At 44.6% G+C, this 20,883-nt stretch overlaps 1 protein-coding gene across 1 annotated transcript in view; it reads left to right on the forward strand.

The window, feature by feature from the left end:
* The window catches only part of C2_1H11orf16 (chromosome 2_1 C11orf16 homolog), a 171,762-nt gene extending 151,666 nt beyond the window's left edge, over window positions 1-20,096 (forward strand). The window contains exons 8-9 of the mRNA XM_086955992.1: window positions 3,093-3,342; window positions 18,809-20,096. Of these exons, the coding sequence (XP_086812118.1) occupies window positions 3,093-3,342; window positions 18,809-18,922 (364 nt within the window). The 3' untranslated portion in view covers window positions 18,923-20,096. The remainder of the gene's footprint in view (window positions 1-3,092; window positions 3,343-18,808) is intronic.
* The last annotated feature ends 787 nt before the right edge of the window (window positions 20,097-20,883 follow it).

Consider the following 20,883-nt stretch of genomic DNA (forward strand, 5'->3'; position numbering starts at 1 on the left):
GCTGTTCTGTGGAGTGGACATTGAAGGTTCTAAAAGGTCCCAGTTTAGATTTTGCATGGTCACTTTTGAAATCTGGCACAGTTGATCCATGTCTGAGAGCAGTGAATAGTTTCAAAGTAAAACTAACATCAATGCACAGGGGCCGCATCTATGTAGTGCCTAATCGTACCACCTAGTAGCACTTTGGAATAATTACTAGGTAAAGATCAGGACCCAGTCTAGCTCCTGGGATAATTCAGAAGGTGAGGAAATTGGGATTAGATAGTTACTTACCTTCGTAAACACTTTCTACTCTATTTCATCAATTATCTCCTGCGTCTCTCAGGAGGACAAACACTTATACAGTGCCTTCACCTCATGCTGCAAAGACAAAAGACACACAAATGATGGACGAAATGCAGAACAAATCAAAGCATTCACCCCCAGTCAAGAGATCTGGGGTGGCGAAGTCGCTAAAGAAGATGATGAATTCAACCCAGATCTGTGACTGGGGTGAGTGTATGAAAGGTTTCAGCGCTTCGTCCATCATCTCCTTGTGTTTGCTTTGTTTGCCCTAAGTTGGCAGGGAATGTGCAGACGTGGGTCTCTTGCTCGTGTTGCCACTAGATTCAAGCCAGCCTGGATGATGAGGGGGTTACCCGGAAATCAGTCCCAGGATGCTTGTTTCTGGTCCAGGGAGGAGTTGGCTTGGCAGTTTGGTCTGCACTGTTCCCATGAGGAACAGGGTCAAGACTGATTCGCATAAGGCTGGGTCTGAACTGGGGTGGCAAAGTGAGCAAAATAACGATGATGGATTCAACCCAGATCTGTCACTGGGGCGTGAGTGTCTGAAAAGTTTCAATGCTCCGTCCATCATCTCCTTGTGTTTGCAAACCCCAGTTAGGCACAAGTTCCATCTCATAACTGCCACACACGCCAGTGGTTGTATTTAGGTATGGGTAATGTTAGCACTTTTGCGGGCAGGGTAAACAAGAATCCATTATTGAATGGGGTATTAGTCCAATCCAAACTCCTTAGAAAACTCTAAATCATGCACATGGCATCCGTATAGGGATCAGTCATTCTGGTGCTCTAGTTGATTCTCACTAATGAAACCACAGTTTCAATTATTGAGTCCTAGGCTTTTTGTTATGCTGAGCTGCCAAATCAATGCCATCGTTGCTGTCAGCAGCTTCGCTTCCCTGCTCTTCGCTTGCCTTCTAGAATCAGGATCCGCATCATGTTTCCTTTGGGTCAATTAATGGGATATCCCATAATCTCCCATGTTTAACTAAAGTGACTCCAAACTAAGAGTAGACAAACCCCTGAGTAGAAGGCATTGCTCCAAGATAAGGATGCATGATGTTTGAAACACCCAGGCTCTAACCATGGGCAGGTTAATCATTGCATGTGGAAGCCAACTGTTCCCCTGAAGCCCAGTCTTATCCATGTCCCGAAGAGAATACCATTTTTAAGGTCTGGATTGATAACTGTTTAGGATTTGTAATGATGGTTTCAAATAGATGTTCAAATTAATCTTTATATTCACGTTCATAGAAGTATTCTGAAGCTTGCATTCACTTTTGTAGGTCATCATTGTTTATAAATGTATAGACACGTGTGCTGACACGAAAGGCTGCCATATGAAAGAGTTTTTAAATATACTTAAACTTCAATGTGATGGAGCACTGAAGGCGCGTTATCCAGGCCCTTCCCGGCCTGTCCTAGGATTATTCTAGGTGAAGTTTTACACCCCCACCTAAGACATTTCATCTATAAGTTGAGATACATATAGAGAGCTACTGTTTAACAAGTGCAATGCATTTTCAACCCTTTATGGTAAACGGACTCGAATCTATCCTGGTGAAAAACACACAGAGTGTTCAAACAGTTCCATGCATGATTTAGACATAAAAGAGAGAGACAATTTTGGACTAGAAATTGTTTGTAGATTCAACTTTTCCCAAGTTTTCCTTCAGAGCAAAAATTGAAATTGTCTACAGACCCTGGCCTCTTGTCATTGGGAAGTACACATTTTTGTAAGCCTCTATAAAGCATGAACTTAGCTAAGAAGCAGTAGAATGCTGTACAATAAATTGGAGGTACAAAGTAAGGGCACGTAAGATGCTTACAAATAAATACGTCTTCATTTGTTGCCATCCATAAGGGGTGAGGCATCTTGGTGGTTACTTCTCGATGAGGTGTTTCTTGAAGAGACCGGTCTTCAGCTTCTTCTCGAAGTGGGGGAGAGAAGGCGTTTGTTGGATCTGCGCCGCAATGGATTACCTTCAGTATCCTCATATTGCTTGAGCCTAGAATAGACCAACGTCTAGGAGAGGTGTGGTTGCTCATCCTTTATAGGGGTTTGGAACTCATGATTGCAGGTCCCAGAGGAGCCATGTGGTGTAGTGTGTGGTTCTAGAGAAATGCCTCTCCTCCCCGTGCTCCATCTTTGATTACTTAAGTGTGGTGCATATCACCAACAGGTCATCTTAAGGCACTTCAATGCACTTCACTACTATCTAAAAGCTGTGTTAAAATTCGGAAAAAGCAAACATTTGCACAGATTAAGTGGTTGTTGCTTATCAAGTGTAAAAGTAAATGTAAAATGAAAGTCCTAAGGAGTTTAAATAGTGAAGTATTAAGCACTTGAAAAAGGGTGTATTTTTCCGCTGCAGGAAGGTTCTGGGGGTGGGGGGGGGGGGGGGGGGGAGGCAGTGTTGAAAAGGGAAATAAATATATATGTGCAGGCAACATTTCCAAGATGTTTGATGAGCCAAAACTGTGACGCTCGCAAGAAAAAATTAAAATTGCTCAGCACGTCTATAGTTTTTATTTCCTTTCTGGAGTGGTGTTTAATTGATATTTAGCTAAGACTGGTGAATGCTAGCCATTTGCGGCCGAAAAGAATACATGCCCTTTAATCAACAGCAAATGTTCCCTATTTTTTCCCATTATTAATGCAAGTGCAAACCTATACTGAAAATACAAAAGAGGTATCCTATCCTGCTCGGACTCAAAGGGTAAATTAGACAAAGAATCAGTTTTTAACATGTTTATAATCTGTGAACAGTGGGCCACGCTTGATAAGTAAAGAAACATCCTTTTTTCAGGCAGAAAACACAGCAACACTTCCAGAATGAAGAGAGGAAGTTAAAGGAACAGGTCACCAAGAGGATTCAGGCAATGAAGGCGAGGCAGGGAGCACAGCAGGACGCAAGCCAGAGGGTGCAAACCTTGTCTGAGGAGGAGAAGCACAGAGAGCAGCGCAGACTGGCGCACCTGCAGCAGGTCCGCCAGAAGATCGACGAGCGGGAGTTCAAAAAATGCAGAGAGGAGGCAGAGAAGGAACTGAAGACACAGGTAATCCATTCTGTGCAGCAAACAAGTCAAATCCAAACAGTGAAATACCTTTGTGTAGATTATTATGTCCCACAGGCGTGGTACCTTTAGTGCAGCACATGCAGTAGCACCAGGACCATGTCATTGAGGATGATCTAAACAAAAGCCATGATGGATCCCTTGGGTTGACTATATTTAGCTGGTAGGGTGCTTATATTTTTAGTAATAGTTAGTTTGAATGGCCATATAATTCTGATTCTGATTCAACATGAACCTTGGTTGCTGACCTAGAGCCCAAGTTACCATTTCTTCATTGAGGGATTTGTGTTAGTCTGGACGTGTTGTAATAACCTTGGTAAATTAAGAAACAGGACACACTAAAACCTTTAAGATTGTGCAGCTCTTTTGTAAACATACAAATTAGTTTACTGGCCCATCAACATTTAGCAAGAAATGTATTTATGTTGCTTTGAAATGTTTTTTCCGGAGTCAACAAGGTTCTTGGAAAATGGGAACAAAATGATGGGTGTCGCTATCCTCTTAATAATGTCAAATTATGTCATCATGATAATGTTAAGGGTAGCCAGCATTCACTAACTCTGTTTTAAGGAAAAGGATCTTATGACTCTTGGCCTAGATGCAACCAGTCAGAATATCCATGTTCACTGGCATTTCAGATCTCCTCTGCTATTTTACAAACTACAGACCAGGGGATCGTATATGTCAAGGTATTTGTTCTTATACAGCCCCTGTTGGACCTGGTCCATTTTTACAGAGATATCCCCAAGCCTTTTGCCTTCTTCCTTATATTCATTCTGACATGTTTTTGATGATTTTAGAACTCTGGGCAATTTACCACTGTTGATCAGTGCAAATGTGCAGGTGCTCCATATTGAAATTATCATTGTTCCATGATTGACATATTTTATTTTTTGGTAAATCAATAGTAAATCAATTGGTATTAGAGGGCCTGCAGCACGGATTGTGCCACCCACATGAGCAGTCCTGCAACCATGTCTGTGTGTACAGTTTTAAACTGCCATGTCCACCTAGCAAGTGCACCCACTTTTTAGGCCCAAACCTTCTCTTTTACTACATGTAAGGCACCCCTAAGGTAGGCCCAAGCCCCATGGACAGGGTGCAGTGTATTTAAAAGGTAGGACATGTGCTGGTGTGTTTTACAAGTACTGACAGTGAAATACTGCTAATTTTGTTTTTCATAATTCCAAGGACTATCTCTCCCATAGGTTATCACTGGAGCTGCCTTGTAACCTCTTACAAGTGTAACTTCCAATTGGAAAAAGGCAGAGGTTGGGAGTTTGGGGTCACTGAACTCACAATTTAAGAATACATATTTTAGTGAAGGTGGTTTTTAAATAGCAGATTTGAAAATGCCACTTTTAGAAAGTGGGCATTTTCTTGCTTTAGCATTCTGTGCCTCTGCAGGTCTGTGGAATCCACATCTGAAGGAGGGTGACAGTTGAGTAGTTTGTGCATTCACTCCAAACAGTTACACAAAGGGAGGTGAAGTGTGCCTTGCATATCCTGATGGCCCATTACCAGGCTGATGAATCTTCCTGAGCAAGAGAGGTGGGAGGAGTTGTCACTGACACCTGAGTAGGGCTGTGGCTGTCCTCACACAAAGCTGTGTAGGGTCCCACTGTAGGGCATCTGGAGCCAGGTCAGGCAAAGACAGGGTCTTGTGCACTACAAAGACTTTCCTTTGAAGTTTGACTACTTCAAAGGCAGAAAAGGGCATAAGTACTGGAGCTGTAACACTATAACTTCAGAATACTTTTAGACTAAGAGGAGATTTTGCCAAGAAGAAGAGCTGGAGAAGGGGAACTGCCACTCTGCTTGTTGCCATGCTGTGCCGGCCTACTGTTTGCTGCTTCTGTCTTGGGCAGTAAAAGGACTGGACTTTTGCTTTCTGTATCCTGCTTGCCAAGGTTCTCCAAGAGCTTGTGTCTGATTGGCTCCTGCTAAGAAGTCTCAGGGCCATCAAAGACTTCACCAACAGCCCTGAACTCCTCTGCTGGGAGTTCTGACCTGCCAAGTGGTGCAAATTCCAGTTCAGGACCCTTGGAGGGGGCTATGTGTCAAAGGACTGAAGAAAATCCACACATCAACCTTCAGTGCCTGTTTTTCCTGCCACAGCAACGCTGTGCGGTTGAAAAACCAACATATTGCCACGTTGTGGCTGGAGAATCGGCGCAGTGCCTGCTGTGCAGCCAAAAGATCACTGCAGCCTGTGTCCCTGAGCATTGTGTCATCAATGTCTTGACACCCGCTTCGACTTCGACACACACCCTGCTGTGCAGCTGAGGAAATCGACGCATCACTTGCTTCGCGGCTGTAAAATTGACGCAGTAGTTTTGCCACCGCATCGACCCATCACGCTCATATTTTCGAAACAATGCACCTGTGCACCAAGTTCATCATCGACATTGCACAGCAGTAAGGAACCAAGGCCGATTATCAGGAAACCGATGCATCACCTCCCCTCTCAGTATGGAACCGAAGCATCACCTGCCCTGACAGTAAGCAACCGATGCATTTCCTCCTCTGTGCTGCAGCAAGGAACCGACGCATCATCTCCCCTAGCAGTAAGGAACAGATGCATCACCTCCCCTGGCATTAAGGAACAGACACATCTCTTTGCTTTTCCAGTGCCTCACCTCCCCTGTGCCTGTTTTCGTCTTTGATTATGAGGCATACCAGGTACTTTGTGATAAAAATGACACATTCATAGTTTCCTATGGACTAAACTATTTTGAACCTTTTTAAAAGTGATATCTTGATTTGTGTTTGGTGGATTTTTGTCGTTTTGGTCTTGGTTTATTCAGATAAAGTTTGATACATATTTTTTCTAAAGTCGTGGGGTGTCCTTTTGCAGTGTTTTCACTGTGTTAGACTGTGTGAATGTACACATGCATTACAAATTGCCGCTGAGATAAGCCTGACTGCTCGTGTAAATTACCAAGGGGGTGAGCAAGGGGTTATCTTGGGAGTATAACTCCCTTAACCTGACTAGAAATAGGGTCCCTACTTGGACAGGGTGCAAGCCACTGCCAATTAGAGACCCCCATTTCTAAAACCCCCATGCCAAGTGCATTGATTTCTTATGGCCTTTGAATGTTTTGAACAGAACCATGAAAAAGTTCACCTCCAGAATCTCAGATACTTGTCTTACCAGGGCCAGCCTTATTAATTAAGCCTACACATGATCCATAGCTACCTTATCTACATGCTTTTGGTTCAAATAGTACTTTACCTACTTTAACCTCCTCAAAGGCCTCGCCTCTTATCAGTAAAGAAAGGAAAAGAGGTGACCCATTATATCCACGTTTCCCTTCTTTGGGAAGCTCAAGGTAATGTAAAATTTCATGACAACACAGACATGAGTGTGGCAGTGCAAACTGTGTGGTAAACCTTGCTCTGTGACATTACGTTAAAACAGAAGGTTGTAGCACATATCTGGAAAGTGTCAGCACTTTTCCTTGTGCAAATAGAATGGCCCATAAAGCGCTATTTGATGAATTACATTTCAAAACTTAGGGTGATCAACAAATCAACACATTTAAATACCCATAATCACATTACGGTTCTCAATGAAGACAGAGAATGGTTAAGGTATCACATCATAAAGGTTTAGTAAAGGTTAACGTTTACAGTAGGCAAAATCATTGAGTATCAATTCATATTGATTGATGCATTAATATATTGAGTTCAAATCAACTAAGTCATATAAGTAAGAGTCGAAGAAGCATAGAGTGGCCACAAAGGGAAAGGTTTAGAAAGTCAAGTCTCCCATAAAGAGAGTACCCTAAGTCTTCTACTCCGCTCTAAAGTGTATCAAAAACCGATTGACGAGGGGTGTGGCTAGCAGCCGATGATGGCGGCAGCAACCTAGAGAGGCTCCCGTAGCAAGGCGGCATCCCGCAACAATCCGCATGCCTATCCGTTCACTGATCATTCCGGAAGGGGTGTCCTGGGTGCGGTGACCGAACGGCGCACGCAAGAAAAATTTGGGAGCGCTCAGACCCCAGCAACGGGACGAAACCTCGTCCGCGCCCCTCACGGACGAAAGGCCTGGTAGCACGAGGCGAGCACCGGTGTCGAGTGGATCCCTGGGCCGGGCGGAAGTCTACCCTCCCCGGCACGACCAACTGGAAGTAGCCGCTGACGACAACACTCGACACCACCGGCTGGCAATCCTTCCCGGCGACCACTTCACCCTTCACGCGGCATATCCAGTGGCGCTACGCCGTGGTGCCCCCCTTTGCTGCACTCGACATACACCGTGGGACTTGCGAGGCACCAGTCGCCATCTTGCCTGAACTTGCCGAGACCGCAACAGCTCCGCGGCCGCCGGCAGCACCTTGCCATCGTCAGCGACCCCTGGCCTATACCCAGTCTGAACCTTCTGTATAACCCCCCCCCCCCAAGCGGACGGCTACGGGCGTCCGGCCCGCTCCATCATAAACGGTGTCTCGCCGCAAAGGGAAAATGGCGGGGAAGGGGCCACGACAGACCGCCGCTCAGGCGAAGCTTGGAAAAAATGCTTATGACAACCAGACGTCCACTCAACCTGAGCAGCGCAAATCACTGGGAAAGGGCGCGGACAACGACGGGACAAAAAAGGCCACGCTGGACGATGTACTGCGCGCACTGGAGCAGGTACAGGCCACTGTGGGCTCGACTGCAGCCGAGGTTACCCTTATTAGAGCCGACCTCCAGAAAATGAGCGAAAGGGTGAAGCAGGTGGAGGTGGTGACTAAATCATTGATAGAGGACGTTTCCGACCTACAAGTGGCAATGGAGAGACTGCAGGCGGACAATAAACTTCTTAAGAGCAAGCTGGACGACCAGGAAGGGCGTTCCAGACGCAACAATGTCCGTATCTTGGGAGTTCCGGAGTCGGAAACAAAGGGAGCCATGGATCTGTATGTTGAGGAACTTATAAAGACAAAACTGGCCCCGAAGGGACTCTCCAACTTCTTTACAGTAGAGCGGGCCCACCGGGTCCCTGGAGGAACACCTACGCCGGGGGCCACCCCGCGCCCCATCCTGGCAAGACTCTTTAACTTTAGAGACCGCGATGCAGTCCTCCAGGCAGCCAGGGTGGCACCGCCCGTCCAAATCCAAAATGCACGGATATCCTTCTTCCCGGACTACACGGCAGAGGTCACCCGCAAAAGGAGGACCTTCTTCGAGGTTAAAAAATCACTCCGCGACCAAGAACTGCCGTACTCCATGTTGTTTCCGGCCCGATTGAGAGTGGTGGCCGATAAGAAGGTCTGGTTCTTTGACTCGGCGGAGTCCGCAAGAGAATGGCTGGATGGGTGGCGCACGGTGGACCGCACTTCCAGCCGTCGACGCAACAGGACGGGAGAGGAGAGCCAGCCGGGCTCACAATCGTCGACCAGGGGCAGCGCAAATGGATCGCCATCGCAGGACCACGTTGGGGCCGCTGGAGGCGAATGACACCACCGTGAGGGACTGAATGTGTGACCTGGACTTTACTCCCACTACGATTGTTCATCAAGTCGTTCTTGGACGCTGGCCCGGACAACCCGAGGACAGCAGAGGGACCGCCTGCTTTGGGGGACACTCTCCCCTGACGCGCAAGTACTCTGTTTTTGGCATGGGATAAGCGCTCTGCTAAGTTGGGGTGGCGGGCAGTTCTGAGTCCGTTTGGCAGGGAGGCAGGGTGGGGGGGGTTGAGAGGGGGTTTGTTCGTTTTTACGGGACATTCACAGACTCGATCGCAAACTGTACAATGTGCTATGATGCTTATTGAAATGTTGCTGGGGAGGTGGAATCTATTCCGATGGCTTATGTTTCTGATGTTTACTGATGGGGGATGTACAGCCTAACGTAATAAGAGTGGAGGGGACGCGAATGGGCGGCTCCTCCCTCAAACTCCTTGCCTAGAACGTGCGAGGCCTAGGTGATAAAGTGAAACGCGGCCTCGTTCTGTCCGAGGTGAAACGTCACAAACCTGACCTAATACTCCTCCAAGAGACCCACCTAATGGGTAGCGCTACTAAGGCCCTGGACAGAAGGGGGTATACAATGTTAGCCCACTCGGAATTCTCCACTGGGTCCCGGGGTACAGGCATCCTACTTAGAAAATCTTCCAACTTCATCACCCTTAGCACTAGGACTGACACACAGGGCTGTTTTGCGGCAGTGGCAGGACAATGGGACGGGCGCCCCTTAACAGTAGTCTCAGTTTACATCCCACCTTCATTACACTCGGTGAAGTTACCAGCCTTGGGTGACTTCTTACTGTCCCTCCCCGAGGGAGACATGCTTCTAGGCGGGGACTTCAATGCAACTGCAGACCCACAGCTCGACAAGTTCCCAGCAACTGCCCTCCCGGGGGGTCCCTCCAGGTTTAAGCGCTTCACAGAGGCACTAGGGCTGGTAGACGTGTGGCGCCATGTTCACCCTACACTGCGACAGTATACATTCCACTCCACCGTCCACAATAGTCTATCCCGCATTGATCACTTCCTGGCGTTAGGGGATGGGTTACAGCGCGTGGAGGAGGTGCTCATACACCCTAGGGGCATCTCAGACCACTCACCACTGACTCTCACCATCACCTCACGGACACGAACACGCCGCCGCGTCTTCCCCATACGCGCCTCTTATCTTAAGGTCCCTAAGGTCAAGAAGGCCCTGCAGACCGCCACGACACATTACTTCATGGAAAACGAACCGACCGCAGCCTCAGCTGAGGTCCTCTGGGAGGCCTACAAGACAGTCTTGAGGGGGCAAGCTATCAGTTCTATAACGTCACATAGAAGAGAACAGGCAGCTGAGCACGCGGCCCTTGAGCTCCGGCTGCGTGAAGCCACCACTGCCCATGAAGCAGACCCCACGGATGACACAACACATGCACTCGCACTTGCTCAGCGCCTATATACAGACCACGCTAGGCTCATCACACAAGGCCACATCTCAGATACAAAGAATCGAGTATATGATGTTGGAGACAAAGCGGAAAAGATGTTGGCCTGGCTCGATAAGAGAGGGGGTAGCTCCAGAGGGATCCAGCAGGTGAGAGACGAGGAGGGAAATACTCAGACGGACCCGGATCGCGTGGTAGAGGCACTGGCTACCCATTTTGAAAAAGTATACACTCCGGAACGGGACATCACTGCGATTGCAGCCCAAAGCACACTATATGACATAAACATCCCAACACTACCACCGGAGGCCGTAACAGAGCTGGAGGCACCATTTACCGCTGACGAACTGCGGATAGCCATTGGGGCCCTCCGTACGGGCAAAGCGCTAGGGCCAAACGGCATCCCAGTCGAATGGTTCCAAGCACGTACAGACGTTCTTAGCCCGTACCTGCTCCAAATGTATGAAGAGTGTCGTGGTAAGGGGATGCTCCCATTGGACCAACGGACAGCCACGATCGTGGCTATTCCTAAGCCCGGTAAGCCCCCTGGGGAATGCTCCTCATACCACCCTATATCTTTGCTCAACGCAGAAAGCAAAATTCTAGCAAAGCTTCTGGCAAATCGTCTCATGCCTCATCTGTCCGATCTTATCCACCCGGACCAGTCAGGGTTCATGCCCCACAGGAACACCTCGCTCAATCTCAGACGGGTGCACGGGGTGCTAGCTAAAGCGGATGACATAGGCGAACCTGCAGCTATATTGGCACTTGACGCGAAAATGGCCTTCGACATGGTGGAGTGGGCCTATCTCTTTGAGGTTCTTCATTATATGGGATTCGGACCCGTCTTCATCTCCTGGATCAAATTGTTGTACACTGCACCGGTAGCACACGTGGTAGCAAACGGCCACATTTCACGCTCCTTCCCACTCAGGCGTGGCACCCGACAAGGATGCCCTCTTTCCCCCCTTCTTTTTGCACTCTCACTGGAGCCTCTGGCTATCCGCATCAGGACTACCCCTTTACTTAAAGGGATTAAATGGAGGGAGGGCTGGGAGGACCGCATATCGCTTTACGCGGACGATATGCTGGTGTACCTGACGGACCCCGATCAAGGCATACCGGCCCTCTTGCGCCTCTGTAATGACCACGGAGAGATGTCAGGCTACACTATTAATTGGAGTAAATCAGAATTGTACACCCTGACGGGTGGTCACCCAACGCTTGGTCCGGACTGCCCGCTGCGGTTGGCCGGCTCCTCATTCAAGTACCTCGGTATCCACGTCACGGGTGACCCGGCAGAACACGAAAAACTGAACCTCATGCCACCGCTGGACCGCCTCAAACAAGATGCAAGCTTCTGGGCGGGATTACCGTTGACGATGCTAGGGAAAGCAGCCCTGTTTAAGATGAAATCCCTGCCCCGCTTCCTATATATCCTAGACAATACCCCATTTGCTGTACCCCAAAAATACTTCAAGAGGGTGGCGGCAGTGGTCTCTGGTCTGCTATGGGGCAACCGCCCGGCGCGCATAGCACACACCAAACTATGTAGGAGCTGGTACGAGGGCGGCATCGCACTCCCCAACCTTTATCTCTACTACTGGGCGGCACAGCTCAGACCGATCAACCAGTGGCTGCATGCATCGCAATCGGATCCAGCGTTCCAGGCAGACAGGGCCCAACTGGGCACCAATAACCTGCTGGCACCGCTTTATGACAGACGGAAACTCAGACCGCTGAAGGGCCCAACTAGGCTCACAGTGGCTACCTGGCACGCAGCCACCGCTGCGCTAGGGTGGAAAGACACTCACCAAGCTCACTCCACTCTGGGACACACGAGCCCTAGGCAATCTTCGGACCAGTAAGGGGTTCTCCCGTTGGGACGATATCGGCATCTCTACGGTTGGGGACATGTGGGAGCGTGGGGAAGTCATTACCTTCGCCCGACTGAAGGAAATCTATGACCTAGGGCCACATGAAACCTACCGGTATGTCCAAATCCGTCATGTATTACTGGCAGCTATCCCGACGGGATCGACTCTCCCCGAGTCCTCCCCGCTAGAAGATCGCCTTCTGACGGATTACATGATAGAAAAGGCCACCTCCCTCACTTACCGAAAACTCCTTAACAATTCCCCAGACCCGCTAGTGCCTCTAAAGGAGAAATGGGAGCAGGAAGTGGGCGAGCTGGATGAACATGAATGGAACGAGGCACTGGCGTCCCCTAAGGAGGCGGGCATATCGGCTAGAATGAGGCTCATCCAACTCAAAGTTCTACACAGAACATATTACACCAGGACTCTGCTTCACCGCATACATCGATCCCCGGACCCCTTCTGCTTGCGAGGCTGCGGGGAGGAGGGCACACTCTTCCACACATTCTGGGATTGTTCAGTTATACACACCTATTGGCGTCAGGTCATGCGCACTGTGTCACAGGTGCTGGAGGTCTCGGTGCTGCCGGAGCCGCGGCGATGCCTCCTCAATGTGTGGGAGCCTACTGACTTGTCCCGGCACGGCCGCCTCTGGGTAACATTGGGGATGATGGTGGCCAAGAGAGACATCGCGCAGCCCTGGGGGGTGGCAGACCCCCCGACGGCCTCACAATGGTGCGTAAATATGGACAGGGCCATGATCACAGAACGGGCAGTTTACTTGAACAGGGCTTGTCCGGCCAAATGGAACAAGGTGTGGTCCCCATGGAACGCATACCGGGGCGACATTTGCGATCCATTACCTGAAGATGACCCATTAGACTCAGACGAGGAAGACGGGTTGGGATAAGGAGGGCTGAGTAGTGTGGGGGGGTACTTCTGGGGGGGATGGGGGGGTAGAGATGGTTCGCTCACACCCTAACTCGCCTTGTGGGCGTGCATGACGTTGGTTTCAACTCAGGAATAAACTCATGTCTAACTGGCAATAAGCATACTCATTGATCGTACTGTGACTTCCCGAAGTTTTGAGGGTTCTTTCTTTAGGTACAAAACAGAAAATGAAAACCTCGATCACCAAGCATGGACCATTTGTATTTAACCTTCACCACTTGTTTACCGATCTTTACCTTCATGACTTCGGCAACTACCTGCACAAATGTATTGTAAAGATCGTTTTTCGTTGACACCTTGATTAGCGGCCGGCCCATTCGGGTTGTAGGCGACAAGCTGTGTAAAACTGTGAAGGTATAATAAAGGTTTTAAAAAAAAACACAAAAAAAAACGATTGACTCAGTCTATTCTGCACCAACATATATCACATGAATCTGACATTTGCTACACCTACACACAGTTCTCAGGAAATGATCCAATCAGGTTAATGTGAGGTGATACATTTGTATGCTCATTAGCTTCTAAGGGCCTTACACAATACAGCTTTTCTTAGCATCCTTCACACTTGCATATTACCTGTAAGAAGATGAGATACAATGACCAGCCTGGATTCTGCAGGTGTCTCCTTGAGTATTCTACCAAATATTTCATATTGAAAAGAAAACATTTCATAAGAGAAAGTAAGCTAAAGATCATTAGATAATTTAGACTCCAGTTTCTTTGAGAAATAAAATGCTAAAGTGTCCCAAAGCAACCAAAGTTGGCCATTTTAAAATGCAGGACTACTTTAGCTATGGGCAACCTAAACGGGAATAAACAAGGATAATAACATTTACATGATAATATGTCGATGTCAATTTAATGCAATACATTTAATAAGAAAAGACCCTTCAATGGTAATGTGGCGTTCTCACTTTAGAGGGGTCTGTGATGTCTCCTCACCATACTCTATAAAACAGTTTAGTCATCGAGAAGGAAAGAATGAAAGCCAGAGAGAAATAGAAGACAAACATTTTAGTACCATGGTCCTTTAAATCGGACTCAGCTGGAACAGGCCAGGAAGGCTTTAGGAGATTTTTTATTTTAGGAGAAATAAGTAGCTCCCAGATGTACTCTCAGAAGGTCTATGAAGAAAGTCAAATGGTGGGCAAGATGCTCGCCTGGTCAACTCGGGCTCGACAAGAATCCACTTGCATTGTAGTAATAATAGATCCTCAATCTAATACAGTAGGTTCTGATACAGCTGATATTCCTCAAATCTTTTTAAATCACTTTCAACAACTTTATACCATTAATCATTCGGTTAATTTTGAGTTGATTGAGGAGTATTTTGCTTCACTTCAAGTTCCTAAAATATCGCAGAATGTAGTGACGATGCTTCAGACGAAAATGTCAGAAGCAGAGATAGCGACAGCCATTAAATCTTTGGCGGGAGATAAAGCTTGTGGTGAGGACGGGTTTCCGAGTGAACTCTATAAATGCTTCATGAAAGAGTTGATGCCCGTTTTGGTAAAGCTATTTGATTATATTAAAATGGGTGGGGTGGTGCCTCCTGAATTTAAAAAGGCAATAGTAGTTAGCTTTGTAAAAATGGGTAAACCCTCTTATAATTTGAATTCTTACCATCCAATCAGTTTATTGAATACTGACTACAAAATTTTCATGAAGATTAGGGCACAGCGTTTTACCTCTGCAGCTAGGGAAGTGATTCATGGTGATCAAACAGGGTTTATTGAAGGCCGGATGATGTAGACTAATACCCGTTTTTTGATCCAAGCCCTTGATTTTTTTAATATGAATAAGACCCCTGCTTGTATCATGATGGTGGACGCAAAAAAGGCCTTTGATTTAGTTAAATGGGATTTGTTATTTTATACACTTTCTAGGTTTGGTTTTCAATTATCTGTAATAACTATGATCAAAAATATTTACCAAGGGGCGCAGGCTCAGATCATAGTCAACGGGGAACAAGCAGAGTTATTAAAGATAAATCGTGGGACCAGGCAAGACTGTCCCTTATCACCTCTTTTGTTTACAATTTTTTAATTGCCACTAGATTACGAGCCAATAGGAATATTAGAGCCCCAATCAACGGAATGGCAAAATTGAAACTTTTGCTGATGACGCTATTTTATATCTAGAGCCAGAAAAGTTAAATTTAGAGTCAACATTGGTAGAATTTAGGAAATTCGAACAAATAGGGGGCTATAAAATTAATACTTCTAAGTAGACATTTTAATGTTAAATTCTGGGCCGGTATGCCTTCCAGAAGAATTAAAAAAACAAGTAAGGAAAACTGACCCTATTAGGTATTTGGGAATATACGTTACAGGTCATTATGGGGAATTGGTCAAGAATAACTATGAAGCTACCAGTATTAAGAATCAGAATTTGCTGAACAAATGGTCTAATCTTCCTTTGATTTTGATAGGGTGAGTGGCATTAATTACGATGTCGATTTTACCTCTTTTGATTTTTTTATTCACAAATATTCCGGTTAAGGTCAACAGTAGTTTTTTTAAAGGGATCGACGCTATGATTAGATCATTCCTGTGGAATAAAAAGACTGCTAGAGTTAAATTGCCAATCCTGCAATTAGATACTCAGTTGGGTGGGTTGGCACTCCCAAATATGCAGTTATATTATGATGCATCTTTTTTGGATTATGTAGCATGTTTGTTATCTAAACCTTGTCGGGTTGATACATTTTTTATCAGCAAAATGATCCAAGAGGTTGGAACTCAACTCCCTACTTTTTTAAAGTCCTCGAAACTTCCAAAGAGAACTTGATATAAAACATTATTGGACTTTTCAAATCGTTTGTGTATGGTTTTTAAACAAAAGGACTTTTCGGGGTTCTTTTCTTTGAAATTAATCGAGTGTCGAGGTTTAGGCTTATAAATTCATTTTTTTCTTCCAGCCCTAAATTAAAGGTTTCGGGGAAAAATATTTACATATTTTAGTGGTGTGATAATGAAAATGTATAAACCTTCAGTAGAAGCTGCTTTATTTGGCTTAGGTATTAAGGAGGCTATACTTTCTGAATCTCAGGGACGTTTTCCTGATATTGCTATGCTGGTTGCCCGTTCATTGATTTTACAAAATTGGAGATCAGTGGAACTACCTTTGTTTGAGAAATGGTTGAGTAAGATGAAACGCACAAAATGTTTTGAAGAAGCTTATGCTGAGCGGGTGGGGGGCACTAAAACGTTTTCAAGGGTTTGTGATTATCTTGCTGGTTTTTAATTTGATGATGTTTTGTTGAATTAAGATGCGATTTGCTTACAGTGCAAAACATTTATTGTGATGTATAAACAACAACTGTTTTCTTGTGGCTCTGCTCAATAAAAGAAAAAAAATGTTAGTACCATCTGATAGGCCTACAATTCATACACATAGTAGTCTTAATAAAATATTTGTCTCTCAACAATTTATATAATAACGTTTTATAAAAAGCTTCCTATACTAATTCCGTTTTTAAATGTCTATATGTATGCCCTTATTGATGTTCGTTAAGTGGTAGAGTGTGACTGTAATATTAAAGAATAACTCAATGGCGGACCACCTATTTGAAGTGTTTTTGAGCAGGCTGTCTGAATTCAAGTAAAATGAGTGATGGAAAAGAATATTATTTCACCAAGGGTGATGGCACATTTAATTTTTCCTCCATTCTTCAACTGAATAATGGTGGGCATCAATTATCCTTTCTGCTGAAACTGAATTTCATTGTATTAAATCTTTCAGATCGTGTTGTGTGGGTTAAATTTACAATCTCCGTGCCTCTAGCCTTTTAACATTTCTTCAAAATAAATATCACACTGGTAGCATCTGGTCATCTGTACAAAAACTCTTTTCAAAAAATGAATTGTTCTGTTTTTAAAGAACTTGTTATTTAGCAGAGTAGAGACACTATCTGAGGTTTTCCATTTTTCTGTCCAGTATCAGTTATTATGCTTATTAAATAAAGTAATTGCTTAAGAGAAATTGCAAGCCAGTGTCAGATATTAGGACATTATTTGTTATCATCTTGTCTGTGAATGCGTTGTCAAGTTCCTGCAGGAGACCCGAACGTCACTACAAAAAGTTCCAAGTGAGATGAACCAGGAGATCTTACCACTGTAACTAGTAACATGCAGCCAGTTTTTCCTAGAAAAAACTCTTCCAAGTTGGAAGAGAGGGCACTCAGACCTGCTCCGCTCTCTAAACTCCCTTACTCTAATCAGATACTTCATTTTTCCCAAAGAGACCCCCCCCCTTCAGCAGATCACCTACTACTGTTCCCCCCCAGAGGGTGAGTTGCTAATTTGTCTATAGGGAAGCTTCCTTTAAAGTCCATTTCCACAGTGACAGATAATAACAAGTGGCCTTGTCTGTCTTTGTGTGAGACAGTTACAAATGTGCCTGCACGACTCCTGTAGGATCCAGCAATAATAGTTTCTTCTGTTGCTAATATTGGGTTTTAGCCAAAAGGGCCATGGTCCTCTTACCTGGGAACTTTATAACAGTACTTCCTGTTTTTTAGGCTCTGGGCTGACAGAAATGCATTTACAGACACTACATGCACATTCTCGGCTTACCTTAACTGGCTTATATTTCTGTCCAGTGAAGAATTATCGACTTATCATACAAGCTCTTCTGAGATAGCGTGATCGTCTCCTAGAAGCCCTCTGGTCCCATCTAAGAAATGCCTTCCCCCCTAAAGATGGGTATGTGCCCTTTTGTACAACCCCAGTGAGCCATGGGTACGATTTACCTGCACAAACTGCCTCTTGCCACTTCCCACATCTTTACCAGGTCTAGAGGACCATTCACCCCTAACCATACTAGTGTTCACCACTTATTCATATCACCACAGAAACTATATACAAAGGAACTCCAGTCAAGTTTGCCTATCTTTACACACATGCCATATCCCAAAAGTTATTCTAAAAAATCCTTCGGTATGTACCTAAATCTAAGAAGGTGCAGAAAAACAATCAGGTTTGGGGAACAATTCCACTAGGATAGTGTTTCCTCACTTACTAAAAATGTAGGTGCATGTTACCTGTTAATATTTTCTTTCCGAATCATGGTGAATTAACTTTTTTTTGTCCTAACTAACCTGAAACTGTGTTTATGTACATTCTGAGTAATGTTACACAAAATTGGCATAATCCCAGACCTGGAGCAGGCTCTACCGCCTTGGGTGGTGAGAAGCAGGGTCACATGGTAGGAAGGACACATTTCCCCAACAAGTAATTGGCTAATGTACATAGGGGGGGTCTAATAGTGCCTAAACACTAGGTCCGTACTTCTCAATACTGTGCAATTATAATTGGCCCATGTAGGCACAGCTCTTAAGAAAAAGAACTTAGGTCCACCCACTTAAATACTTTTTACCCTAGTATATGCGCAATACCTCATGATAATCCCTATGGTGTTTTACAATTAGACAGTTATGAAGCATTTGAAAGATTTAGCTATTTCACAAATTAATTAAAAACATATCACTGCAAGACATTGTCCGTCCTTTCTTGTTGGTGATTTCAAAGCCTTACCAAAGATTAGTCCTCAGCACTAAGGCAGGCTAGGCATGTTGTCCATCCATCCACACAACCATATAGAGGCGAATGTCCTATGCTGAGCTCCTGCCGGACTTACTGAGTGTAACATTTCTGTTAGTCAACTCAAAAAAGAAATAAGTGGTAGATGAAATAATAGAATAACCCAATATCTTCCGTTTACTTTCATTTTCCAGGAATCCCGCAGAAAAAGAGTGGATGATCACTACAAGCAAATGGCAGAAAAGGTTTACGAAGCTGAAACAAGGAGTGGAGGATATCGAGGAAAACGCATATTAGAACATATATAATCTACATTATATTCCATTTTTAGTCAAATCTTATTTAGATACCAATCATAATGATTCTACTGCTCAGGAACAAACCAAAATCACACATTTCTTTAAAATCATTTGTAATATACAAAGTAGCAGTACAGGGAGCAGGAGCTTTGGAGATCAGAGACTCATCGTGTCACACATTAAATACACAAGTGACTACAGGCATAAGGAGACTGAATAGGAAAAGCTATCGAAAGATATAGCGTTTAGCGGATTAGTGCTTGACAGATGCCACAAACCTGTCACTCAAGCTTAGGGTATGGGTTCAGAAGAAAGTTATCCAAAATTAACAAAACCTTGCCTCATAGTGCTCTTAAAGAGGAAGGGTTTTCAAGACTTAGAACTGGATTTATATTATAAGAACTCATGAAAAGATGAAGAATAAAATGCAAATCGTATGATTAAAGAACCATGCCCAAAAGAAGAAAACACCCACAACTGTAAAGTCACCAAAACTACTCAAATCAGCACCCTTCTGTCAGTTTAAACTGGTGTGAATTTCTTCATAGTCTGGGAACAGGGTCAGCATGAACAAAGATCTCCTCAGAATTCTGTTGTCGGCCAACTCACTCATCCAGTCAGATGTGAAGTGACTGGAATAGTATGATAGACTTACTGTAATGTTTTATGTCTTCCACATAAGGGTTTTTAAGTTGTATAAGTGACTGCACATATTTCCCCCAAAATTCTTCTCACGTTCAGACAAGTTTTAAACCCACTTTGACACTTCTGAACATTAAGATCTGAATAATGTTTTCAACACAATTCTTATATTCTGTGATCATCTGCATCTCTACACCATAATGATTGAATACACTCATTCTAGATTGGTCTGTAACACTTGAGAGTTTGAATATCATGATGTGGCACAGAGATACAGTAGCAACTCCAAAGACATGGCCCTAATAGCTACCCTTTTTTGGAAAGGCATCTTGGGCAGTCTTATTCTTTTATTCTGTGACTTTTTATATTAGAACAGTGGTTCAAACTTTTTATAACATGTTACTTGTTAGGGAAAATCAAATCCAACATATGAAGCAGTATGTTCTGGAATATAATCCGTTTTTGTTCTCAATATAGTTAGGTAAAATAGTGAAGTGAAAATTGTACATTGCCCAAGTCATCACACCATGAATAAACACTGTAAAAAAATGCATTTAGCTGAAAGATGAAGTCAATGATGGGATAACAATGAAAACTGAGACAGATATTTGGAATTCATTCTATGACTGGCACACCGGCCATCTAAGGGGTAAGGTACAACATTGAAATAAAACATCACTCAGAATAAATGTCTGTAAAGTTTATATAAGAAAGCTGGACATAACATGCTGAAATTCTTCCCCTGACATCCTCATGTCATCAGTAAAGGACCTGGCAAACAGGCATATGATTTTACGTGTCTTTGTGAGTTAGCATTGGCAATATAAAGCAGAATTAGCTGTCGGATCTGTCCTCAAGGGGACTGTGGTTTTGAATTTCCTGAAAGGAACTTCTGTTTTACTTAACTCTCTAGCTTTATTGATTTCACATGTGCCATATTCCTATCATTTTACTTCATTAATCCTGGACAGCATTCTGTCTTTTGAAGTCAACCTCGGTTTTCAAGAACCCTAAATAGGGTGGATAGTCATCTAATAGATATTTACTAATTTGGGTGCCCCCTCACCTGAACTTATATCCTTTACCACCATTAAAAACAAAGGCTGTAAAGGTCAATAAAAATCACCATGCTCCTCGATTCTGTGTCATTATGATGCATAAGCCTAATAGTTATTTACTTATCCAATGGCCTTTCCTTACTCAGTACTATTGTTACACTCTATTTATCCCAGGCCTCCAACATAGTTTTCTTTTTTTGGTGCTTTGAGGAAACCATAGGTTGTACAGTACACTATATAAATGCCCTATCTTAACCTACCCTTTGTCAC

This window comes from Lissotriton vulgaris, chromosome 2_1 (genome assembly GCF_964263255.1).
Source record: "Lissotriton vulgaris chromosome 2_1, aLisVul1.2, whole genome shotgun sequence".
NCBI classification, from domain to species: Eukaryota; Metazoa; Chordata; class Amphibia; order Caudata; family Salamandridae; genus Lissotriton; species Lissotriton vulgaris.